Raw genomic sequence first — 27,242 nt, 5'->3', positions numbered from 1 at the left:
ATCTTGTAGTTTCGAGCCACAAGCAGCGCGTACAGAACGACAATAAACGGACGAGAGTCGCTGTCGGTCCTTGGCGGATAGCTTCATTGCAAAGCAAGAGCAGCAGTATAATAAGTCAGGCAGGATAACAGAGAGGATAAACTGCCATGTTGCCTTCAAACTTAGTTGCCGAAAACACCGTCGAAGTGCGCCAACTTTTGTGCAAGTCTTCCTAATGATAAAGTCTATGTGACCAGACCAAGAAACATCACTGTCTACAATGACTCCCAGGATTCTCGTGCTAGACACTTGAGTCAGAGGCTGTTGGTTAAAAACGATTGGAGTTGAGAGGGGTTGAGAAGACTTAGAAATCATCAAAGTTACAGTCTTTGTTGTATTAATGCGCAGCCCAAGCTCGTCTAGATCCACAGAAATTGCAGATAACGAATCAGTAACGGTAGCGACGGCCTCAGCTTGTGTGCGTCTGCTGGCATACAACGTCATGTCGTCAGCGAACATCGGGAGCTTGCAAGAAAAGGCCTCTGCTGTCAATGGGAGCTTCCGTACATAAATGTTAAAAAGAACCGGACCCAGAATGGTGCCCTGTGGCACGCCACTAGTGATTGCCACCAACGGAGATGTTCCAGTGTGGGTAACCACCAGCTGTTGTGTGGCACAAAGGTATGATCGGAACCAGGCCAGGGCCGCTCCCGAAATACCGACAGCTGCGAGAGCAAGAAGAAGCTGCTGATGCTTCACCATATCGAACGCTTTTTTCAAATCAATACAGACAACCGCCGTATGCAGTCCAGCGTCGCGCGAGACAAGCCAGTCGTTCGTAACCTTGGTGAGAAGCTGTCCGGTAGAACGGTGCTTCCGAAAGCCAAACTGGTCCACATGGAATGGGCAACGATCATTAAAAAAAAGATGTATACGAGAAAACACAAGTCCCTCCAGGAGCTTGGCTAGGATAGATGTTAAAGACACTGGGCGGTAGTTAGAAGGGCAGTCGCGGGGGCCTTGAGTTGACTTCAGAATTGGTGTAATGTTTGCAATTTTGAACAAGGATGGGAATTGACCAGACGAGAGGGAAGTGTTGAATAAGATAGCAAGTGATAGAGCAATTACGTCTTTTGATATTTTAAGTAGACACGGAAGAATGCCGTCCGGTCCAGGGGCTTTATTACTTTGGAGGTCACCGATCCGAAGCTTCACCTCTGCTACTGTAACGGCTGAAAACGTAGTAAGGTCGTCGGATTTAGCAGGTCCCATTGGGAGCTTGTAATTCGCTTCCTTATCTGTGACAATCGAGTGAAAATAGTCGTTCAATCGCTCAGGTGGGATGGTAACCGTTTGCTTCGGAGAGGAACGCTTTGTGATCATATTCAAGGCTTTCCAGAACTGCCGAGGCTCCCGTTCATACCGCTGGCACCGGTCTGAAAAGTATAGATTCTGTAGGTGTCGATACAAATTATTGCACTGGTTGCGCAGCCGCTTGAATTGTACAGATAGGCTCTCGTCTCGAAAGTTAGTAGCTTTTAGTTTCTTGAAGACCGATTTGCGCTTTCTAATCAAGGCAAGGAGGGGCGAGGTCATGAACGGGCAATTTTTCCGACGGGACTTCCTGTGTTTCCTGGTTATGTACGGTGCGATGATATCAAGCACAGCATTGACTTGCCCTGTCCACTCGTCCAACATCAGGTCTGGGGTACGGGATGTAAAGATATGAAGATCGGAGGACATTAGCATATCGCAGAAACGCTGAGCGTTGAAGTTCCGGTAGTCTCTGCGTGTTTGATGGGTAGTAGTATTGCTCCGCGCATCCATGATGGGCACTGGGACGGAAGTAATGACGAGGCGATGGTCTGAAAACTCACAGTCCACGACAGAGGCTGACGGAACTCGATCAATGTTCGTGAGAATACAGTCAATGGATGTGCGGGTAGAGCCTGTTATTCTTGTTGCTTCAGTTACTTTATTGGCCAGTCTGCACGGAAGTAGCAACGTGTCTTTGAGATGGTGGAACACACTGGACGTCTGACGCAGAAAGTCCACATTTATGTCACCTAGCAACACAATATTCTCGCCGTCCAGCTGCTCGGTGGATGTAGCGAGCCGATTCCAAAACTCTACCGGCTCGGATGGGGGACGGTATATGCAACCAAACAAGGTACTATCTTTGCCTGTGCCAGCTCTAAGCCACATCAACTCTAGACTGGAGTGTGAGTGGTCCAAGATGTGCTTAGCCTTAACATGTTCCTTTACGAAGATGCAGATCCCGCCTCCTTTACGACATGGAGTGCAGGAGGATAGGCAAGTGCATCCATCAGCGCACGGCCTGTCTCGACGTAAGAGAATTGTGCCTGGTACAGAAACCTCAGTGTCCGAGATGCTTGAGTCGAGCCACGTTTCCGTAACCGCCAGCAGATCTAGGCAGTGCTCGTCTATTAGCTTAGTTATAACATGGGTTTTATGTCGTAGGCTGCAAATGTTTATGTGGCCAACATTTAGTCGGTTGGATGGATGAATTGTAGAGTAGAATGCTGGGGTTGAGGGATTTGGAGACGAAGGGGTGAACACAGGAGCATGCGGGTTCAGGGGCTGTGAATACCGGTAGGTGGTGTGTGGCATTATGTGAGTGCTGGAGCTGTGCCGTCAGCACCAAAGCGCCATTCACGAACTGCAAAACCGAGCGAGTCTGGCCAAAATGCTTTGTCCTGTACGGTGGTGGCGTCCGACGCCAACACTGTGACCCTGGCAAACCCTGTTCGGAAGCGCTCCGAGGTGTACACAACACTCTGCACGATGTGTACATCCTGTGCCTGACAATGCTCTGCAATTGATTTGGCATCACATTCGGGGTCCACGTTGCCAACGTAGAACACTTTGACTCTTGGCTTACCCGTTAGTGCACATCGGGTGGTGCTCTTTGGAAGCTTGGGTGCCAGCCAGCGAGACGATTCCTGTCGCCTGTACGGCTTGGGAGGCTGGCGTTGTGGCCTTTGGGCAGCTGGGGCAGCTGCAGGGGCAGTATTTTTGGGCTGCAATGCTGGTTGTTGGTGCAAAGTTTCTGCATACGTGGGTCGATGTTGTGGGGTCGAGGATACGGTTTTGGTAAAGCTTGGTTCAGTGGGGTCATTGTTCAAAGTTTGAATCACCGTATCGTACCTCTCAACTTTGGCATGCAGGTCGTTCCTAAGTTCCCGTACTTCCGTCTTCAGGCACAACACCTCTCTGGCAGAATCATTGAATTTAGCTTCTATTTCTCTCATGGCGTGTAACTCAGTCTTCAACTCTCGGACGACATTAGTAAGTTCAGACAGAGCTGAGCGCAGGCTGGCAACAACACCCTCATTAGCAGCCAGGGGGCTCGTGCTAGTAGGTTCACTTCCTTCTTTGTCCTCATCCAGCGATGTTCTGAGCAGGGCAACAAGATCGGGTCTGGTGGCTTTTCGTGGGATTTCCAGTCCACGCTGCCTGATGAGGTCCCTCAGCTCCCCGTCGATCAGGACTGCAATGTCCACTTCAGCAGCGGGCTTATTAGCCATTTTATTACTAAATAAAGGACTTTTCCGGTGGCCTAAAGCCCAGGAAATTACAAAAAAGGCCGCTTTTCGGGAGCCAAAAAAGGTAGTCCATAACCATGACGACCACGGCACAATACAGTGAACGAAGAGTCGGAATACGCACCGCAACAATCAGGACTAGCCAGCAGATGATTGTACACTGAAGACTTGCTACCACGAAACCTACGCACAACACTAACACTCTCACCGGCACTCTCACCATCACTCCCATCACTGCTCTCTAGCTATATAACTGGTTGTTTTAGTGATCCTTACTATGTGACGATGTTCCACTGATGATAGTCACACGAAAACGTTCTGGAATTGTTTCATTTTAATTGTTTATATACATGGGTATGAGTGCACAATTGATATTTTTCATTGCTAATAATTATAATCTCTGCAAAAATTTCCCGTGGACTTGATCGACGAGTCGATCAACGATCTAGATCTACGTAACCTATCGTGCGTAGCGGCAAACAACTAAATTTGGCAGAGACAATACCAAATAGGCAACTACTCGTACTCTATCTACCATAATTTACGGACACAGTGTAGACTCTAACACCCAGCTAGCAGATATCCTAACAACAGACAGCAGTCAGTATGCAATCATGCACAAAACACGGACACAGAAAATCTTCTGAAAATGTTTTGGCCAGACAGGTTGGCGCCAATGCGTGACCTATGGACTGTAAACAATGCATGCAACAAGAAAACGACGAGAAGAAAAAAACACAATACTAAAGGAAAATATCGACGAAGAGAGTGGATGAGGATATGGTAGTTCACTTGCGTGGGCCTTTGTGGTTCTTCATAGAAGGCGATCTCCGAAGGCGTACAAACTCCGCCAGCAATGTAGACGTGGACGTTTTCCGCTGCCACCGGTGTTAGCTCCTGGCTAATGAAGTCCCCTCACACCAAAACACAAGGGATTTATAGTATTGCATTATGGAAGTACAACAGTGTAGACAAGAAGGAGAACAGGAAGACGACAACTCAAGACTAGCCTACAACAGAACTGGAGACCCGCAGGAGCATGCGCTCTTCTATGTGAGTGGCTCTCATTGCCAAGGGGAACGAGCGGGAAATACAAATATTGAGTATGTACAGGTTGTAGCATAAATACACCTATTACAGCGGTATGTGCCCACCGCGCTCAATCCGGCCGACCTGGTCTCTCGAGGAACGTCAGTGCAAGAGTTGGCGGGAAGCAGTTTATGGTGGAATGGTCCTGGCTTCTTGTTTGCCGCTGAAGGTGAATGGCCAGTTCAGCCGGAACTGAAGCCCCGTCCGTCAACTCTGGAGTTGAAGAAAGTCAACCAACCAAAGGACGAGTCCATCGAGCTGACTGCGGCGACCGTCGACCAATGCCACAGCGAGCTGAATCGTCTAGAGCCAAGCCGCTACTCCGACTGGGTACGATTGTGCTGTATTCATGCTTGGTGTGTGCGATTCGCTACGAATTGCTCGGTACCACCCGCAAAGCGAGAGTTTGACGAATTATCGCCACAGGCAATCCAGGACTATGATGAGTTCTACATCAAGCGAGCGCAGCAACAGTCGCTACCAGAGTACGCTGCAGTTAAGGCAGGCAAGCCGATCCCTGCAACCAGCAAGCTGGTCTCGCTCAAGCCAATGATTGACGACGCTGGCCTTCTACGCATCGGAGGTCGACTACAGCATGCTGACTTCTTGACTGCAGAAGAACGCAATCCCGTCCTCCTACCACGAGGAGATCATGTGACACATCTGATTGTCAAGGCATGTCACAAACGAGGATATCACGCGTTCAGTGTCAGCCACACGCTAGGCGAACTCTCATCGCGCTACTGGATCGTCGCTGGCCGCGAAGAGGTGCGAGCTTGGGAAGCCAAGTGTGCGAGGTGCGCCCGGAACTGTACGAAGCCGGCAATGCAGGTGATGGCGCCACAACTTTAGTGCGCTACGCACATTCGTCCCAGTCTTTGTAGACCACGCCGGACCGTTTATGACGAAGCAGGGTCGCGGCAAGCCACAACACAAGCGGTATCTGTGCTTGTTCACCTGCTTGCAGACGAGAGCAGTACATCTCGAGCTGTCATTCGCGTTGACAACAGACTTGTTCCTGCAGGTGTACGCACGCTTCACCAATCGACTGCGATTCAGCGGCAGACAGCGGATCTGCAGACTAGCTGGCGTTTCAACCCTCCAGCAGCACCACATTTCGGCGGAGTGCATGAGGCGTTAGTAAAATCGGCAAAGCGTGCTATCTCGGCGATTCTGAAGAACGCGGAGGTCACAGACGAGGAGCTATTGTCTGCTATTGTCGGCGCAGAGGCGCTCATGAACTCACGACCCCTGTCCTACATGTCGGCAGATGGTCGTGACCCGACTCCACTAATGCCCAACGATTTCCTGTTTGGCCGGGTCGGTACTCGGTTTGCACCTGAAGGAGTGGACGAGAGCGAGTTCAACCCTCGGCAACGCTGGCGTGTAGTGCAATAACTCGTGCTGCGCTTTTGGCGGAGATGGATGCAGGAAGTCGTGCCAGAGCTGAACCGGCGACTCAAGAGGAGGACGGCCGAGACTGACCTCAAGGTCGACGACATCGTTCTAGTGACATCCCAAGACAACCATGGGGCACTTGGCCAATGGGTCGTGTCACCGAAGTGCACCCTGGTCCAGACGGACACGTGCGAGTTGTGAAGGTCACGGTGGGCGACAAGACCTACACCCGCCCAATCGTGCTTCTTTGCAAGCTGTTCTGTGAGTAGCTCCTTGTTTGCCTATTTCAGAACAATAGTCAATTTTCGTATTATTTTGGTCACTGTGAATTTTGGCTCAGTGAGAAGGAAGAAAAATGTTTAGAAGAGTATCTCTTTGTCGTTGTTACTATAATTGAGTGGCACATTCGAATTACAATTCTACGAGTACTAGTTTGAAATTGCGTTATGAATTTGAGCAATTGTTACGTTGTACAGCAGGTACGAACAATTAATATTTACATACGGGCTTTCGTTTCGGAGTCCCGCGCTGTGACTCAGCTACTTTCTATTTCGTTTGCCTTGTATTGTCTGACTAGGGGCGCTGTCACCCCGTCGGGTGCAAGCACCCTTGGACAGTAGCACTTCACTGAACGACAGTGTTCATTTTCGATTTCCTCTTCTGCTTCTGTTGCACAGTTTGAATGTGTGCTTTTTCCGTACTCTGCTCACGATCGAACCATGCGCGGGTCGATCTCCATAATTTTATCTTCCGTTGCCATGACTAGCATGATTACAATTTTTACCTGTCAGGGGTGGATGCAAATTTGCGAGCTCCTGACCTTTACTCCTTTTCCAGTTTCCTGGGCACTAGGCCCATGGACCACCAGTAAATAGTGATAATTATAATGGAGCGGCAACTCGACCCCAATACGGACATCGCTATGCTTACTGATGACGAGCTCATCCAGCGACTGGGACTGGAGTTCCTCAGAAAGGCGAACAGGCCAATGCTGATTGCCCTACTGAGAGGATCTAAGGACTCGGCTCCCGTAAGTCATGCTAACCCTGATGTAGCTAGCCTTAGTGCCGCACTCTCCGAACTCACCGGGGTAGTAAGGGAACTGAAATCAGAGCTAAAGACGATGTAAGATGTGAATTTACACCTGAGAGATTCCGACAGGGAAATTCAGGCGTTGAAGGACGACGTGCAAAAGCTCCGACGTGAACTGTATGCTGAAGAAGATCACCAATCCCGTTTGACCCACGTCCACGCTGACCCTGGGGATACAACTCATCTCAGAACTACTACAAGTAGTACTCTCCCCGTGCACTTTATAGCCTTGTCACACGACGGTTCGTGCTCACGATTGCACGATACCATGGTTCTACGATCCACGGCAAGACACTTCACACGACGACTAGCTCTGCCGACACGGCGCACGTGAGTGTGACTGTTGCCTAGGTAATTGTAATGGAGGCACGTGTTTTGATGGAAATAAATCAAAATATTTTTTATTTTCATGCCTTCCGGGAAAATTCAAACTCTCTTTGCCTGATGTTGGAGTAGAACAAGACTGAAAAGACGACTTTGTTGCTTTGGCGTTCTTGACTGGATTTCTGGGACCATGGATTTGACAAATCCGCGTAGCTTTGCTCCGTGGCCTTGGGCAACTGGGTCCGGACAGGGCAATCGGCTCACAACCTACAGGGTTTGGAGTGCCTCGTTCGATTTCCCAAATCCCTTGTGGCCGTTCAGCCGTTTTGTTGCCTTGTCTTCTTTCGCTGCTCGCGTCATCATCATTTTATGAGTCGATTCAAGTAGGGAGCAGTAGATTTCGATAAGCATCCTTTCGGATTCTGGGCTGAATGTCCGGGTGGCCATTGTTCAGATAGCTATTCGCAACGCTGTCACCTCCAACAACTAGTCGCACGTCCGCGTGAGGGACAACAATACGAACTTAGAAGTTGCGACTTCGGCGGTAATAGTCATGAAGTTGGTTGTTCCAACTAGGAACACACGCTTCTTGCCGAGCTTGACACTTGACTGACTGCTCATCAGTTGAGCTTGAGTAGGCTGAGGAAGATTGTGCCTGAAAAGCACCACTTATATACTGCTCTCCAGGCCAAACCATCACCAGGGATACAAACTTACAGAGACGTTGCGGACGTGCGACTAGTTGTTGGAGGTGACAGCGTTGCGAATAGCTATACTGGCTCTCAACGTCTGTTTATCACAACTCCATGAGCGACTCTGACTCACGCTGTTATCTGGAGCTTCACGAGGTGTTTGTCGCGCTGGAAACAAAGCGTCTCTGTAAGTTTGTATCCCTGGTGAAGGTTTGGCCTGGAGAGCAGTATATAAGTGGTGCTTTTCAGGCACAATCTTCCTCAGCCTACTCAAGCTCAACTGATGAGGGGTTAATTCCCCGAAACACCGTGTATTGAGCAGGGAGTGGTGCTTTCTTGCAGGTTTGCCGAGTGGAAGGTGCGACGTGCTCCTCGTGTGCTCCGGATGGCAGTCGTGAGTCAGTCAAGTGTCAAGTTCGGCAAGAAGCGTGTGTTCCTAGTTGGATAAACCGTCTATCATCTTATATTATATCATCATTAGTATCCTGCTACTATCCTCCTCTAATGATGAGCTCGAAGAAACGAATCAGCTGTCTAGAGGCGTAAACAATATCAGATATTGTTTACTTGTTATTCTGTCAACGGAAGTGTCCTTGCTGTGCTGGTGTGTTTATGCTTCGTGCATTAGTTCGGCCAAGAGCGCATGGTGGTGGCGGGTTGAGGATGGAGTACAGCGGAGAATGACCCAGAGCTCTGTCACAATGTATTTCATTAGGAAGGTATAGAAACAGAAAAAAACTATCTTGATCTTGGGCGGAAACAGCCCGTCTCACATTAAATATACTAGAAAATAGTTTACTCTGAACATGCAGTCTTCCTAAGAGAGAGAGAGAGACGGGGGGGGGGGGTATATTCATAGGTTCGAAAGAACCGCACACACACTTTGCTGCAGAGAGCGGCAAGCTTTGGCCCTCGTACTTCGAAGAGGGAGCAATCCAATGCGCTACGCTTGCGATTAACAGCAAGCTTTGACCTTACAAAGGTACGACTCATCACTGGCTCTGGGGTAATGTTCCTGGAACAAATTCCCCATTGCCGACTGAGGGCCAGGGAGCACGCAATCTGCCTTCCCGGGCGAGAAGTGTTCCAGCACAAGAAGCAGCACGAATACATGCTGACAAAGACCACCATCACCACCAGCCGGCACACAGCACATTGTTCTTCAAACACCATCCACTCCTTCCATGTGTTTGCACTGTCCTCCTCTAGCTCTTCACGCTCAACAAATACCACGCACTGCTCATCGTTCTTTTTAATGCTTCTTCTGGGTTGGCTAGCCCTTAGACTTGACAAAACAGCGATCACCACTGCTATCGTCACCACATAGCAGTCGCTTCCACCAGTGGCTTTCCCTGTCTTTGCAAGGTGTCCAAGGATGGCTGCTGTTGTCACTACAGGCAAATCAGAAGTACTTTAGTGGCTGATGTCCAACCAGATCGTTGGAAAATCGATTTTTCCACTTCAGGGCTGCTGATCGCGATCGCGACTTGGTGACTTTGCAGCACCACGGTTACCTTCATAGAAAATGGCCCTGGAGAGGAAAAGGCAGACCAGAAAAAGGTTACTATTATCTTCAGCATCGATCTCAAGGAGAAAAGAATACGGTCTGCTGTAGCCTAGGCACAAAATAAGTCTCACAACACGATTCGCGATTCGAATATTTAAACAACAAAAAAACTCACCTCTGGAGTAACTACTGTTTGTGGCCCGAGATCGTTCCCTCCCGCGCCTTGAAAAAATCCTGCAGCTGCATCACAGTCTATGTCTCTCTCGGAGACTCTGCTCCTACCAGCAGGAGGTTCAGCACCGCTCGAAGCCATCGCAAACCACTTGAACTAAGCAGAAGACATTCCAAAACAAACCTGAAGCACACTGTCAAAGATGCTGTCACGTTCAAAAACTAGCTCGATCGCGAGTGAGGTTGCCCCCGTGCTCGAACCCAGTATAATAAGGGGATCGGTCTATTGACAGGCAAAGTGCGAGAGAGGGGTGATAACCAAACAGGGCAAGAAAAGAAAAGAATAAGGAAGAATTCAACTCGGATGGTGAGCGTATTAAATTATGGTGAAAAAGGAGAAGGAAAAAATGTTACGAATTTTGACTAACTGTCCATCAACGTGACCAGATCAAGGTCAGCGATTGCGACAAAATTGCACAAAACTGACAAGGAGTACTGGAACATTCGGAGACCTGACACCTAGCTCCAACACTTCTCCAAGTATTTCGACTCCGCCATATCGCTGATGCATCATGCATGGTATACGCCATATGCGCTGTGTGCGATTTACTGTATACGCTGTCATTTGCATGCTTTACATATCTGGTTGTCTTAGACTGAGTTAATATGTTCGATCAAGTGAAGTATACCATTAAGAAAAAGCAATTGTCCTCATGCCGTGTGCTCGTTCGTTCCTGACACTTACGAGAATCATCGGCTTCATAACAAAGCATTTCACACACAGCGTCTACAACTGTTTCCTTCAATCAGTGCAGCAGATAATAATACTCACAGATAATCGAGGTTTGTTCATCACGTATTCAGCAGTCCTCTATATACACACAGGTATAATTACTATTCTCTGCGTTCAGTGGTGCAGTTGAGAATACTTACAGTTGTTGGAGGTTTGTTAGACCAGAGAACACACCGTCACTTAAATTCTGGATCTGATTACTGTACAAATATCTACAAACGACAAAGCACAAAGACAATGTTGTTCTTGCTTAGTTCCGGGCAGTGCACAAAACACAGAGTCTAGAATATCGTAGTTCTAATCTAAAAGGCCGAATCATGACCTTGTTTTCAGAAATAACCTAGGCTGCTAACCACAACATGATTCATATGCAACTGGGTTAGGTTGCACAGTTCACATACACCAATGTTAATATAGTCTCCATCATTTTCCTCTATTGTCAAGCAAGAGGTTTGTTGCAAAGCTGAGAAAACGCAATTTCTAACGATGCATTGCTTGACACTGCAGACACACAGTTCCCACACGCCGCTGTTAATATAGTCTCCGTTATTTTTCTCCTATTGTCAAGCAAGAGGTTTGTTGAAAAGCTAAGAAAACACAATTTCTAGCAATGCATTGTTTGACAATGCAGAATAATAACTGGCCGCCGAAGAATGAACAATACACTGGCTTGAATTGTTAAAAATTGCGTGAGAACTGAATATGACAGTATACCTAAACTGGGACTACCCCAGGGATTCATAGTCTATCGCGGATCACGGCGTTAGAAAAGGTACTTCGAAGTACAAAAATCCTCGGTCTTCTTTATGGTTTGTTTAATTAATGTTTCGTTATTTTGACACCCCCTTTTTGTCATATTGATGAAGAAATGGAGCAGAAAAAAAAGAAGTGCGTGCTACAAGGTTTGAAGATTCTGGAAATGTCAATGCTTTCTCCAACAGAATCTGTGATTGTTTTAGAGAATTATTCGCAATGGGCGAATGCCTCATGGCTTCAATTAGTAATCTAAAGGCCATATCATCTTCGTTCTGCGCTTCCTAAAACTTCAGACCATTTAAAAGTTATAGAGGGATACATGATTTTACATTAGCCACTGTAATGCAGTTTTGAACATGTAGGAAGAATGTGTTGCTCCATTTACTGTGTGCTGTCGTCTGGGTATCTCATGCATGTAACTAGGAGTAGATAAACAAGAGTGTGCAACTCCGAATTTTTCCTGCACAATCTCCAGATAACCCCGCCCACGGCGGAATTTTTTGTTCAGGTCACCTTTTTTCAGAGAGACGTGCATTTTGCCGCAGAGCAGTGTGAGAGCACGTGCTGGGCACCGACCTTGTAGTGTGAAGCCCGGCCAAGTGCACGAGGGAAAACTTTCCAAAAGACTCGCAGCGCGTGCGGCGTCGAAAAGATTACGTCAACAAAAATTCCGCCGTGGGCCAACCCATCCGCGCGGATCCGGGAGTTGCACACTCTTGTTTATCTACTGTTGATGTAACCCATTTCATCCAAGGACGAGGATTTCACCTCTTGACGTTGCCCGGTTACTACTCTGGACATCTGGACATCTGGACATCATCTACCTTTCTTTCAAACTCTCGCTAGTTACGGCTCAGCTAGATGCAACCTCTCTGTGTAGTTAGGATCTGAATGCGCTCGTTCTTCATGCTCTTTCTTGTTTGCGTATCACCTGTGATTGTCGGCTGTCGTCGGACATCCCTTTGCTATTTGGATAGGGACTTAGTGAAATGGAAATAGTGTTGTTTTCCCCCTGGTCCCCGACACACAGCAACGCAAACTCTTGATTGTGTCTCAATTCTTATTATCATAACAACAAAGGACGAAGGCGCAGGTGAAAAATGGAAGAAAGAAAGTCAAACGAAAAGACAATAGGAAAGACACAAAGAAACTACAAAGCACAATGCACAAGCAGTAATAAAGCGAATACAAATCCATACTGGCCAATCACCAAATTCTCTATACCTTGACAAGACATGCAGAATCCCTGGATTTCTCTCAAAATCCCTGAATGGCTCGAAAACAAGACAAAAAGCGGTTTTGCGGCCAAAAAAATGTTCGACGGCATAGACTGCAGGTCTGCTTACAGCACGGTTCGACTCTGCAGTGCGGTTCGATCATTCGGCGCCCACGCCTGCCAGTTCAGATCTTGCAGGCTAGGCTGGCCAGGTCTTGAAATGCCGCGCACAGTTCGAAGTGCAAGTGGGCACCGTAATTTTTTGAAGAAGAAAGAACGGGACATTCGAGGTGAATCCATGCAGCGTTCAGGAACATTCTGTATCAGACAAAAATGTGACTTTACTGGGAGTTTGTTTCAAATCAATCAGAACAATATCAAGCCTTCGGTGCTCAATGAAGCGATCGCACCAGATGGTGAAATCCCACAGAATCTTCATCTTCTGGTCCTGCGGAGATGTTGGCGCCTGAAGTATCTCTAGCTTCAGGCACGTTACCCGCGGGTGCATGATGCTCTTGGACCAACCACAGTGGTGCTTGTAGTACTCGTCTTCACAATGCAAGTCGCAACTCCTGTACACGCGGAGGCCAGCCGATAATGATGCTCCAAGTAATCCCGTCCAGCTAGCTTTGAACACTCGCATAGGATATGGGCAACCGACTCGCCTTCCTTCCCACACATTCGAGACAGGGGTCTTCTGCCCTGATGGAAGATTTGGGCCTTGAGAAGGTAAGTTGCCTAGGCCTCGTGTTGTGTCGCGATGATAAGGCTCTCCGTGGTCTTCTTGAGACTTGTGACTGACGAACATATGGGCTACATCAGCGCGTGGATCGAGAGCTCCATGCATAGTCATAAGCTTGCGCGTTCTTCGGTCAGCAGATTTCAACTCCTCCTGCGTCCTTGCCAATATACAAGCACAATACCATATCAAAGCCACAGCCCAGGTGTTGATTGCTTTGATGATGTTGTGGCCGTTAAGAGCTGACCGGAGTAGTCGTATGAGGCAGATGACGAACTGCAGTGGGGATATGGAGTAAGAGCTGACCGGAGTAGTCGTATGAGGCAGATGACGAACAGCAGTGGGGATATGGAGTCCCCATCGAAATACCCATGCTGAATGGCCGCCAATCTCAAGTTGTTGGTACCATTCCAACGGTCAACCTTCCACTGAGCCATGCTAACAGTCATAAGTCTGCGTACGGATTCTTGCATGCCAAACAGGTCTTTTATTTTTACGATTAGACGGTATATGACATCAGCCACTGGACTCTACATATATTATGACATCAGACACTGGACTCTACATATAATTATGACATCAGACACTGGACTCTACGACACAAGAACCAAATACAACAACGTGCGTAAATGATAGTCGAACGGAATTTCGCAACATTAGGGCTATCCCCGGATGTCATGGTTCCACGCCGGCCATATTGAATGTCACAGAGAGTGGATTTAACTACTGCATGAATCTCGTCAACGGTTCTTTTCCATTCTACTTGCCATAACCAAAGGATCGCACGACCAAGAGGTTGACACTTGCCAAATAATGTCAACATTCCTTTTCAACAACGAAAGTATGTTTAGCACACCTTTCAAGGACATTATTGATCAGTTACGAATGAAACTGTCTGTTAATTAAATATGCCATTTCGAATTACATTGTCAATCCGCTCTACATAATCTGTGGGATTCTTCTTTTCAAAGTTTAATGATGATGCCAGTCCTTCTTCTTTCCCACCGTGGACATTTCATGTATCGACTTTGCTGTTCGGACAATAAAGTGAGTAATAACTTCATGTTCTCCGTTAAGTCCAAATTTGAAATTGAGTAATAACTTCATGTATTGACAGTACTATTGTATTGTAGGTGCACATAAGTGTTCTTGTTCTGTATTGTCCCAGGGCATGTGATGTCTGTGGCAACTCTTGATTAGGTCTCACTTCTTATTATAACAACAAATGAAGAGGGGGCAGAAGGAGTTTTACAAACCACCAGTTCTCAAGTGGGAAAGGCCTTCGCGTCTATGGCACTGTATTCTTTGAAATGTTGTATCTCGACTCTGGTGTACCGCTGAGGTTTGCTGCATGGCATACGCTATATGCGCTGTGTGCGGTTTTTACTGTATACACTGTTATGTCATGTTTTATATGCGTATGCTTTCTTTATATACGCTGTCATTTGCATGCTATAAATAGCTGGTGATCTTAGTGTTAGTTTATTATATTCGATGAAGTGAAATATACTGTTGAAGAGAAAATAGTTGTCCTCGTGCCGTGTGCTCGTTCGTTCCTGACTTTTAGAGAATCAGAAGGGTTCACAACATATGGCGACCAAGCCAGGATTGAAGCGTGCATGCCAGACGCACTAGGTAATTTGGAGGCCATCTTCATCGCCAATGGAATTCGGATAGGATTGGAAGGCGAGAAGTTGGAGGAACATGTAGAGCAGAGGCTCCGACAGTGCGAGGAGCGTGAGGAGCGCAGTGCCAGACGGCAAGATGAGATGCTCAGCACCGAGTTTGACAAAACCTCAAAGAGATTAATGAGCACTTCGCCAAGGCGTATGAGGGTGACGGTGAAGCCGCCAGTGAGAGTGCGAGTGGAGGTACAGCGGAAGCTCCCAGTCACAGCGGTGGGCGTAAACCGTTGATGAAAAAACCCTCATATGTTGGAACGCAGCCACTGGAGCGTTATTTCGGCCTGTTTGAGGACATCTGTTCCAAGAACGAGTTCGAAGAAAGCGAATGGCTGCTGCGGTTGCGTATCGTGCTAGCGGGTAGCACAGTGGAGAGGATCTGTATTTGCTGCAATAACTACGAGGAAGCAAAGCAAGAGTTGCTTCCCTCGCTCGGAAAGACGTTGCTGACAGGCAAGCAGCGGTCAGAGGAGTCTTTTCAGTAATACGCGCGTTTGCCGAGAGGTAGAGGTGTGGACCACACTCGCTATGACGGAAGATAGCGAGGTGGACACCAAGTATAACGCCGATACATTATTATTATTATAATTATTATTATAGGTCAAATGGCCCCTTTGCTGCAAGCAATGGCAAAGTAGGTGATCGAGGATCAATGCGGACCTGGTCGAACGGCAGTGCTACGGGATGTCTCTGCGTCAGGTTCAGGAGCACGGCTGGTCTTACCAGATCGTGCACGGACGACAGGGTGATACTGCCAGGAAACCAGTGGAACGATCAGTGGCAAGGCTCAGTGCATGGCGATATCGGACGCAGACACAGAGAAGCAGCTCAAGTCGCTGCCAAAGGAAGGGAGAAAGTTTTTTTCAGCAGCGAGAGACACTCTGCTGGCCCCGTTTCAAATATGGCCATATGGCAAGGGAATGTCGGTCAGGCTCAGATTGCCAAAGGAAGCACCATCTGCTAATACATGATGTGTTGGATGGAGCAGGTTACAGCCAGGAGACTGAGATAGTAACGGAGAAGAAGGTTGGATCGTGCTGTCTACACTCAACAAGTGTGCGGCTGATGACCGGAGTGGCACGAGTCGAGGGAAGAACTTGAACGGCGAAGGTTCGCGAGTTCCCGGACTCGGGTGCTGAGGCGTCATTTGTGACTTCAGCGTTGGTGTGAGCAACGATGGTGTGAGCAATCAATGCAGAACACGTTGGTGTTGAAAATGTAGAGGTGAAGTCGTTCGGCGAGTAAACAACCTAACAGCGCATGTCTAAGTACGCCATCACGATGGTTTCCTACCGTACTATGGAATAAGGCCGAATATTCTACTAGGAGCCCTATGACTTCCATGAGCGCTGAAACCCTTCCTGCCATGATTTCTACTTCTTCACACAAGCGAGATTTTCTTTGGTTTCACTTCGCTGCACTCGAACTTGCCTACACGGGACACAAACTTTTACAAAACATAATTTTCTCATTTAAAATCTTGTACTGTTGTTGCTAGCGCCTGCAATTACATGTCTGCACGCACCTAGTGCACATGTACATTCTGTTTGTTGCTTGTACCTGTGCCATATTTAGAGTTGTCGCGTATTGCGTTATTTCTATACCTGGTTTTTTTTTTGGTGATGTTTTGTCCTTTGTTCTCTCTCTCGTCATAGTGCATGCAGGTGTGATTTGTTATCAGTTCGCAGCGCTCCTCATATATTAACCCATCCTAACCGGTGTGCCCACTTCATTCCTGATGATGGTTATTTCATGACCGAAACGTTGAAATATAGTATTTTTCTGGTGAAAAGCAGTTATATGAGTGTGAGCCAGTGTTGCTCACAACCAATTTTATAATTTTCTCAATTAAATGATTTTCAACCTAAGCCTGATTTTCGCAGAAGTCGGGCCATATAATGCCCCGCAACCATAGTAAACACAAATTGAACTACTTCGAATTATGATTCCTGTGTATTTGGGAAAATGTTCAACATGAAAAGTTGTGTGCTATTGCCTACGAGTTGACGACAACTAGTACTGAATGATAAGTGATTCTTGACTGCCTACGAATGCTTTCCTGACTTTGATGTTACTGTCATTCTCACCTCTGAAGTCGCCCTTCCCAGGTCTTTTCAATTATTCCCTGTGCCTTTGCTTCTCCAAGGTACTCTGTAGGATTTCCTTTCCTAATAGTAATACAAGACTATTCTCTGGTTGCATCAGACACTCAACTCACGGTTCATATCGATAGTAAAACTAATGTTACTTGTCATGACGGAGAAGAGAGAGAAAGGCAAGAAACACGTGGGCATGCGCGCAGCTTACAAGGCCAGAGATTCGTCACGTGGACAGGAGCAGGAAATACGAAATACAAAATGTAAGAAATAATAAGTAATCATCGGCCTATACTACACAATTCCCCTCCTCTCACCATTATCGACCTTGTGAATAATTGGCAAGCAGGGCAAAAACAATTAAATTTATAATATAGAGAAAAGAAAAAAATACGGGTATACAATGACCTAACTACAAAACATAGTCACCAAATCTCACAGGAGCAGCGCGGATCCGGCCTGATCGACGCAACAATACTGGAGTAGCAACAGGAGGACGTAGAGGTGACATGACAACAGACGGCGACATTGGAGGCGTACTCGGCACAGAGTCATCGGCATCATGTGGCACAACAGGAACAAAGTTATTACCTGACAAACTCACTGGGTCGGGGAGATCATGGACAGACGACGGTAAGGAAACTGGGTACGATGAAGTAACTGGCTTCAAGCGATTGAAGTGAACAGTACGTTCAACTCCATTCAGCAATAACGTGTATGATGTCGGACCATGAACACGCACAAAAGTATGTGGACCAGACCAGAAACGATGAAATTTATGGTGCTCGTAGGCACGAATAACTGGATCTTGAAGATATACTTGCTGACCTACAACATAAGGCACACCATGAACGCGACGGTTATAGAACTGTTCTTGAGACGCATGAGCAAGATCAGCATTATGACGGGCTTCAACATGAATATTCCGCAGATAAGTGTCGAGACTACGGACATAGGTATGCATATCAGTGGAAGGTGGCGAAGGTAAATTGAACACAATATCAGCTGGTAACCGGACATCCGCACCATACAGCAGGCGCGCTGGACTGAATCCAGTGGACTTGTGCACTGCAGCATGATATGACAGCAAGAGGAGAGGGAACGTTGCATCCCACTCCGTGCTGGTTGGAGTAATGTGGGCACGCAGCAGACCTAGAAGAGTGCGGTTTACGCGCTCCACCAGACCATCGCCAGAAGGATGATATGGCGTGGTTCGTGTCTTCCGGATGCCAAGGAGATGGCAGATATCCGCAAATAGCCGAGATTCGAATTGGGCCCCTTGATCTGAATGAAGCTGTTCAGGTGCACCGAACCGACTGATCCAACCATTAACGACAGCTGCAGCGACCGAAACAGCAGTTTTATCGCGCAAAGAGAATCCCTCGACCCATTGCGTAAAGTAATCCGCCATGACTAGGAGATACTTATGGCCCTGGGACGTTTCAGGCAGAGGACCGACAATGTCCAAGGCAACAATTTCGAACGGATAACCGGCAATCATTGGCTGAAGTGGTGCACGGTTTGTTGAATTCTTCGCTCGAATCTGTGCACAGGTGTGACAGCATCGAACCAATTCGGTGATGTCAGAAGAGATTCCAACCTAGTAGAAACGCATACGAGCTTGAGACAGGGATTTCTCCACACCAGGATGGTTAGCAGTAGGTAGAGAATGTACAGCGATCATGGCTCGCTCCTGAAGTGGGCATGGTACGACCAGACAGGGTGACTCACCAACGTGGTCATGATCCGCAAAAGGAGGCAGTACATACAAGACGGAATCACGCAAAGACAACTGATCAATCTGTGACCAGATAATCTTGACAGTTCGACTAACACCAGAAATGTCATATTCCAGTGGGCGAACGAACTTGCCACTAGCCGCGTCATACCATAACCAGACTGTGGATACCTCCGGATCAGAGCGTAGAGCATCAGCTATAGCAGCAGATGATAGATCACCCAGCTCAACGGTGACAGCACTGGATGTCGCTGGCGCAGCGGCGGAGCCGGGGCAGCATCTTGCGGCGGTGTTGGTGCCAGTGGCGGAGATTCACTGTGCACATATGCTTCAGGTTCGGCCAGCAAGCGCAACAGACCATCAGCATTCAGATGTTGGCGACCTGGACGGTGGACGACTCGGAATTCATATTCGGATAAACAGTCAAGCCAACGTGCTTTCCGTCCGCGGGGTTCCTTCAGGTTCCGGAGTGCAGTCAACGCAGTATTGTCCATCCTGGCAACAAATGGTCGTGCCGACAAGTAGTGCCTGAAATACTCCGCAAAATAGACCAGCGCAAGGGCCTCACGATTGCTAGCATCGTAGTTCCGCTCAGCTTTCGTCAGCACACGGCTGCCGTACACGATTGGTCGCTCAGTTCCATCCTGGATCTGGTTCACCGCACATAAACGCGGAGCAGACTCGAGTATTTGCTCAGAGCCAAACAACGAAGTGAACAAATTTGCGTGCAACAACAATACACTTGAGCCCGAGTCAATTAATCCAGACACCGTTGCAGTCCGGAAACATACATCTACATGCAAGACAATTGGCGAAATAGCATGCACTTATACATCAGGCAAATGAAGGGGCTCGTTCTCCTCGACTGGCTGCTGCCCGGCGTCACCAGTCAATCGTCGTTTTTTCGGTTCATATGAGGACAATAGGCGAGGAAGTGGCCAAATTCTCCGCAGCCATAGCACGCGCGGTCGGGCTGCATGGCTCCTCGCATATCTCCGCGTCCGAAACGGCCACGACCACGGCCACTCCGCAGCTGGCCTTGCTGTTGGCTGACAAAACCGTTCGTGACACCGACAGCTCTCTCCAGTGCGGAGACACGAGAATCAAAAGTTTCAAGGATGCCGGCCAGGCGATCATGTTCTGTGCTTTCCTGGTGGCCATTTTGATTCTCCGTGGCAACGCGCGGCCGGATGGGGTTGTACTCCGAGTGCCTGGGTCGACTGGGTGCGGGAGTCGACTGTTGTTGGTGTTGCGGAGCTGTTGCAAACACCGACTGAGCGTATCCCGATCGGGATTGTTCGCGGGTGTGGATGGCACCTACCTCAATCGCCTTTTGGACGGCTGCATCCAACGACGTAGGTCGTGGAGATGCAAGTGCCAGACGCAGGTCTTTCGTTGCCTGGCCGTCGATGAACAACTGGAGCAACATTGAGTCCAGGAGCGGCCCACTCTGCCCGGGATAAGCCTGGCGTGCCAGATGTCACAGCTCCTGCGCGAACGCATACTGGGTTTCAGTGGCCAACTTCACTCTCTGTCGGAGCGTCGCCTCGTGCATAAGGGCCAGTTGCGGAGGTTCAGTCTCGCGCGCAGCACTTCGACTGGCTCGCGATAGGTGATGTTGGGCGAGCTGGCGACGATGTTAGTCAACATCTCGTGTGGCACGCCAACCAGACGCGTCGGCAACAGGCGCAAACATTGTTCATGGGTGTAGCCTGACAGGGCACATGCGTTATCAAAGTGGCTCATATAATTTACAAATTCTTGTCCAGGTTGACTGCCAAATGTGTCTGGGAGCAATATCGGTTTCGGCAGTGGACGTGCACGTGGTGCGTCTGTGTCTGGCAAGCGAAAACGATGGGACAACCCTTGTACCGGCGAACTCTCGCGCTCTTCAGCAATGCTCATGTCACAGCCAGCTTCAGCGAAGCTACGCTCTAACTTTTCTTGTCTCTTGGATTTCGCTGAACGGCCCATTGTGAAAAAAATATTTTGTGTATTCGAAAAAAATAATCCTTTAATAACCGACGAGGAGACAACAGTCGTAAAAAGCAATGAAAAATATCAATTGTGCACTCATAACCATGTATATAAACAATTAAAATGAAACAATTCCAGAACGTTTTCGTGTGACTATCATGAGTGGAACATCGTCACATAGTAAGAATCACTAAAACAACCAGTTATATAGCTAGAGTAATATGAAAAGAAGCGTGAGAATGCAGCACAGCTAGCGGTTATGCATAACGCGTGTAGTGTGAACCTTTGCAGTGTATCTGAGAATGGTAGCAGTAGATGAAATGTGGCAGCTGTGAGTGCGTGTGGACAAAGCAAAAGGAAAATGTTGTAGCACTCACACTTTTTAAATAATACGCACTCACCAGTTTTGTCCATCCCAGCGCGTCCACCCCAGCGCGAGGCATTTCAGCGCGACCACTTCAGCGCAAGGCATTTCAGCGCGAGGTAGTGTCAGCGCGAGGCACTTCAGCGCAAGGTAAAGTCAGTGGAAGGCACTTCAGGGCGATGTACTGTCAGCGCGAGGTAACGTCGGCACGAGGTAACGTCAGCGCCAGGTACTTCAGCGCATATCTGTCAGCGCGAACCACTTTCGCGCGTACTATAGTACGCAGTACTGCATCGATGGTGCCATCCCTCAACACCGTTGTTGGTCCTGACGTACCTTCCATGGTAGCACCACAGCGACATCAGAACGTTAGCATTCTCAATCCACTGTGTCCGCATGTAATCTGTCAATTGTTGAAGGTTTAAATCAGAGGCGATCTCCTCCAACCAATCGAAGGTGGCTGTGACCTGGTCTTCTGGCAAGAATGGCAATGCCATCAGTTGACAACAGCAATCCTGTAGGTCACCACCAGCATTGTGAAGTTCCTGCATGACGGCTGCTTGAATCTTTCTCCAGATCACCTGAGTGAAATGGAACCGACAACCTTTCGACTTGGCGGCGGGAAATTTATCTGCGAAACCAGCTATCATTCCTTGTTCGAAATCGGACATGCAGGTTGCGGGGTTGAGAGGAGGTAGTCCTTGGCTGTCTCAAATCGGTTCAGCTCCATATTTGAGAGTTAGCTTGCATAGGAAAATGATGGCCTATCCCCGAAAATACTGTGTCTTTTATAGGGCGACTGGTGTACATGGCAGTGGTAATACCCGTACAATTTGTCAATAGTCATTCATAGTCACAAATAGTCACAAATTGGTGCCCGTACGTACATTAACATGTACGGCGCTGAAGTGCCTCCCACGGAAAAATCTGCACTTAAGAAATTGGCGCTGACATGTCCTGCGCTTTAAAGGGGAAGTTAAGGCAAAAATTAAAATTTCACCAGTTGTAGTCTTCGGGGTGCTGAGTCGAATGGTCTTGGTCCGAAAAAGCTGAGACGCTCCCTTCCTACTTGAATCCCAATCGAACTCGCGCACTTCCACCGAAACTGGGTGACTGCGCCCTACTAGATGGGGATTTGTATGCAAAATGTCACTAAAAGCGCATTTTCGTTCTTATAAAAGCACGGATGACCGCGATTGGCCCATATGTTGTAGTCTTTTGGACGCTGAGTCGACTGGTTTTGGTCCGAAAAGGCTGCGATCCAGCGTTCCTCCTTTATTCCCAATCGAACATGGTTGAACAAGTGGTCACGTGCTCCTGGGTGCCCAAATCACCTGGTCACCACGCTAGCAGGCGACAACTTTCACACCAAGGTTCAACTCGAGTGACAGGACTGCACCCAAAAAAGGTCAAACAGGCTAGTTGTACCCTGCAGGCACGGTGACCAGGTGACTGGTGAACGCAGGAGCACGTGACCGCTTGTTCAACCATGTTCGATTGGGAATAAAGGAGGAACGCTACATTGCAGCCTTTTCGGATCAAAACCAGTCGACTCAGCGTCCAAAAGACTACAACATATGGGCCAATCGCGGTCATCCGTGCTTGTATAAGAACGAAACGGCGCTTTTAGTGACATTTTGCATACAAATCCCCATCTAGTAGGGCGCAGTCACCCAGTTTTGGTGGAAGTGCGCGAGTTCGATTGGGATTATTATTATTATTATTATAGACAACACCTCATGGCATGAGATGAAAATCAGCCAGTATTGGAGATGTGGGTGTTAACCAACCATTCAAGTAGGAAGGGAGCGTCTCAGCTTTCTCGGACCAAGACCATTCGACTCAGCACCCCGAAGACTACAACTGGTGAAATTTTAATTTTTGCCTTAACTTCCTCTTGAAAGGTGAAGTTAAGGCAAAAATTAAAATTTCTGAGACGCTCCTTTCCTACTTGAATCCCAATCGAACTTGCGCACTTCCACCGAAACTGGGTGACTGCGCCCTACTAGATGGGGATTTGTATGCAAAATGTCACTAAAAGACTTCCGCTCATCTATACAAAAACATAATGCCCTATTAAAAATTTAATAATAATAATAAAAGCGCCGTTTCGTTCTTATAAAAGCCCTGATGACCGCGATTGGCCCATATGTTGTAGTCTTTTGGACGCTGCGTCGACTGGTTTTGGTCCGAAAAGGCTGCGATGCAGCGTTCCTCCTTTATTCCCAATCAAACATGGTTGAACAAGTGGTCACGTGCTCCTGCGTACACCAGTCAGCTGGTCACCGTGCCTGCAGGGTACAACTTACTAGCCTGTTTGACCTTTTTTGGATGCAGCCCTGTCACTCGAGTTGAACTCGAGTTGAACCTTGGTGTGAAAGTTGTCGCCTGCTGGCGTGGTGACCAGGTGATTTGGGCACCCAGGAGCACGTGACCACTTGTTCAACCATGTTCGATTCGGAATAAAGGAGGAACGCGACATTGCAGCCTTTTCGGATCAAAACCAGTCGACTCAGCGTCCAAAAGACTACAACAAATGGGCCAATCGCGGTCATCCGTGCTTGTATAAGAACGAAACGGCGCTTTTAGTGACATTTTGCATACAAATCCCCATCTAGTAGGGCGCAGTCACCCAGTTTCGGTGGAAGTGCGCGAGTTCGAGTGGGATTCAAGTAGGAAGGGAGCGTCTCAGCTTTCTCGGACCAAGACCATTCGACTCAGCACCCCGAAGACTACAACTGGTGAAATTTTAATTTTTGCCTTAACTTCCCCTTTAAAATGTCTCGCTGTCAAGACACGGCCCTGAAATGGCACCAAGCTGAAATGCCTCGTGCTAAGGCGGTCGCGCTGAAGTGCACTGTGCTAACATGGGCGCGCTGTCGCTGGAGGTTACCGTTGGTACACCCTATGTTCACTTTCCACCCGCATCTGAGCATTGGATGAGAGTCGCTGTGCCCTCAAAAATTGCGACTGTGCGACGGCCAACTTGACATGAGTAGGGACTGAAGATGCGTAGTCAACTAACAAACCACTGCTGTACGGCCTCTGAAATAGTCTATATGAGCCAGCACACGCGAAAATCACCCTTAGTGACATATTTTCAGAAACTGAGATGACAGCGGATAAAGGCAGATGGATTTATGCAGAATTCAATGCAAAAAACGTTTGAAAAATCTTGAGTAAAACTTGAGTTATGGGTCTTAGAAGATAGAGTATTTCCCCTGATATATCACACATCACATGAAAACAGAGAAACAGAGAATGTTTGGAGTGCGTTTTCTCAGTTTGAAGTGCGTGTCACTAAAGTCGATTTTCGCGTGCGCTGGCTCATATGACAATTCGCCTGACTGTTGAAAAGCGATGGTGACATCTATTATAGTCTACGCAGCCCCTGTCGCAGCTCAGATCATAGGTGAACTTGATTCGAGGGTGGACATTGTTGAATCGGTCGATCAGCTCCATAAGTAGCTGTTTTCCATGGATCCTGAGGATAATGATATCATCAATATACCTTCTATACAGAATAGGCGCAAGGGGTGAGTCCTGGAGAATACGTGTTTCTATGGTGTGCATAAGCAAAATTGCAAATGGTGGTGCAAGATTATTGCCCATAGCTACCCCGTCAAGCTGGTGGGAAATTTGCACATCACATCATTGTGAACCTGATTAAGGCAATTTGCCGAAATGTTGTAATATTGTGAAATGAGTTGAACTATTGCAGTGTTAATGGAAGAGAGCGTGTGAGCTCTACTACTTAACTGTTTATGAAACTGCAGGAAGCCTCCCCACTTTTACTTACTAAGTAAAGTAAAATAATACAATTATCAATGGTGGGTATCTGTCATAGTTGTGGCCTGCATAGATTAGACTAAAAAATCCGTCCCGTCCATCGGCCTGTGCCTGCGTAACCTGGCATGTACATTTGACTGCATACTGACGAACATAGACCTCGTCGCGTCAGCATCCATTATAGACTGTGAGTTCTCAGACCATCGCCTGGTCCTCAGTACTGTCCCATTGCCCACAGCGTGCACACGGAACTCCGACACCGATGGTCAGCAACCAAGCAGACAACGAAGAGACTACCGAGGCTTCGACGCAGACCGCTTCTGCGGTATGTTGTTGTCTTTCAATCTTCATCACTTTGCAACCACACTGACACTGACCTGATGTTAGACGAATGGGCCGAGAAATTTAATGCTGCACTTGATATTGCAGCGCCTTATGTGCCCAGGAAGCGACCGAAGCGGAATCGGAAGACTTGCCCTTTCATGACCAAGGCTCTTCTTGACTTGATCAGGGAACGCAAATCAGCCTTCAAGAAGTTAAAAGCAGCCAACTTTCGTGACATGGTCATAATGGCGCAGTTCCAGAGATTACGTAGTCAGTCCAACAACTTGTACCGTCATCTTCAGAATCGTTACTTCGCGGATCAGTGCAGGACGTATGAACGGGAACCTCGACAGTTCTGGAAAATATTGAACACGATCACCAAGCGTACGCCACAGAGGCAAACAGTTACTATCCCAGCTGAGAGACTAAACGATTACTTCCACGCTATTGTCACCGATAATCATGCCACCTATGATCTGCCAATGGGTCCGGCTAACTCTACGGACCTCAGGATGTTCGAGGCGGTAACTGTCTCAGAAGTGAAAAGGCTAATCAGTGCCCTCCAGAGCCGCAAAGCTCCTGGCCCGGACGGAATTATGCCTTTTTTGCTAAAGGTATTGAAAGACGTAGTCGCCCTTTCACTTACCATTTTGTACAACACTTCCCTCTCTTCTGGACACTTTCCATCCCGGTTCAAAATTGCCCACATCACCCCGATATTGAAGTCAAAACAAGGCCCCCGTAATTGCCCTTCCAATCACCGCCCGGTTTCTCTAACATCTATTCTCGCCAAACTCCTTGAGCAGCTCGTGTTCTCTCGTCTCCAGGTGTTTTTCCAAGAACGTTGCCCGTTCCATGAAGATCAATTTGGTTTTCGGAAGCACCGGTCGACCGAGCAACTCCTCACGAAGGTAACAAATGATTGGCTGCTAGCCCGCGAAGCGGGTCTGCATACAGCTGTTGTTTGCGTTGACCTGAAGAAGGCGTTTGATACCGTGCAACACCAGCAACTTCTCATCGCAATCGCGGCCGTGGGTATTTCTGGCATAGCCCTGGCTTGGTTGCAGTCATACCTCCGTGGACGGCAGCAGCGCGTGGTTACCTACATCGGAATGTCTCCTCTGGTACCAGTTACTAGTGGCGTACCTCAAGGCACCATTCTGGGCCCTGTGCTCTTCAATTTATATGTGCGGAAGCTGCCGCTCACAGCTGATGCTCTTTCCTGCAAGCTGCCGATGTTCGCGGATGACATGACGCTGTGTGCCAGTAGAAGGTCGCCAAATGAAGCTGTCGGTGCCGTCAACAAGGTACTTTCAGTGCTTGCTCTAGATCTTGCGGACCTAGGGTTGTCAGTCAACTCTGCCAAAACTGTCGCCATATTCATTTCCAAACTCCCCCTGCACCTGTCTGTTCCTGTGATACTCAACGATCAGGTATTGACCCGCGTTACCAGCACCCGAATCGTGGGGGTCATCATTGATGACCGCCTAACGTGGTCGCCTCACATTGACTTTGTAATTCGCAAGACATGTGCTAAGGTTGGTGCTCTTCGTCGGTCCTTTCGGCAATTGAGCAGGAAGGCCAGGAGGCAATTTATTGTATCAGTAATTCTACCTGATCTTTTGTACTGTTGTTCGTGTTTTGTAACGAAGCTGTCCGCTAAGGACCGCCAAAGGCTCTCTACTGTGTTCCACCGTGCTGTGCGAGCTGCCTGTGGTGCTAAGTCACAGGACGACATCACGCCATTATTGACCACATTGGCGATTTATCCATTTGAACACTATATGATTCTCAACTTTGCCAAGTTTATTCATAGAAATCATGTCATCATCTCACTGCTTACCTTAACGGAATTATTTCCACCGATCACAACGAGCCTTAGAACTAGAAGCCACTCTAATGCTTCAATTGCCATATCTAAGCACCGGACAACTGATGGAGTAAATTCTT

General features: G+C 48.0%; 1 protein-coding gene across 1 annotated transcript in view; it reads right to left on the bottom strand.

Annotated features, from left to right (window-relative positions):
• LOC135813167 (slit homolog 2 protein-like) overlaps window positions 1-27,242 on the bottom strand; it is a 160,968-nt gene that overhangs the window by 94,731 nt on the left and 38,995 nt on the right. Inside the window, exon 4 of the mRNA XM_065326386.1 lies at window positions 10,752-10,823. Coding sequence (XP_065182458.1) covers window positions 10,752-10,823 — 72 coding nt within the window. The remainder of the gene's footprint in view (window positions 1-10,751; window positions 10,824-27,242) is intronic.

Source organism: Sycon ciliatum, chromosome 3 (genome assembly GCF_964019385.1).
Source record: "Sycon ciliatum chromosome 3, ocSycCili1.1, whole genome shotgun sequence".
In the NCBI taxonomy this organism is placed as follows: domain Eukaryota; kingdom Metazoa; phylum Porifera; class Calcarea; order Leucosolenida; family Sycettidae; genus Sycon; species Sycon ciliatum.
The sequence above is the reverse complement of the archived record's forward strand: the minus strand, read 5'-3'. Positions and strand labels throughout refer to the sequence as shown.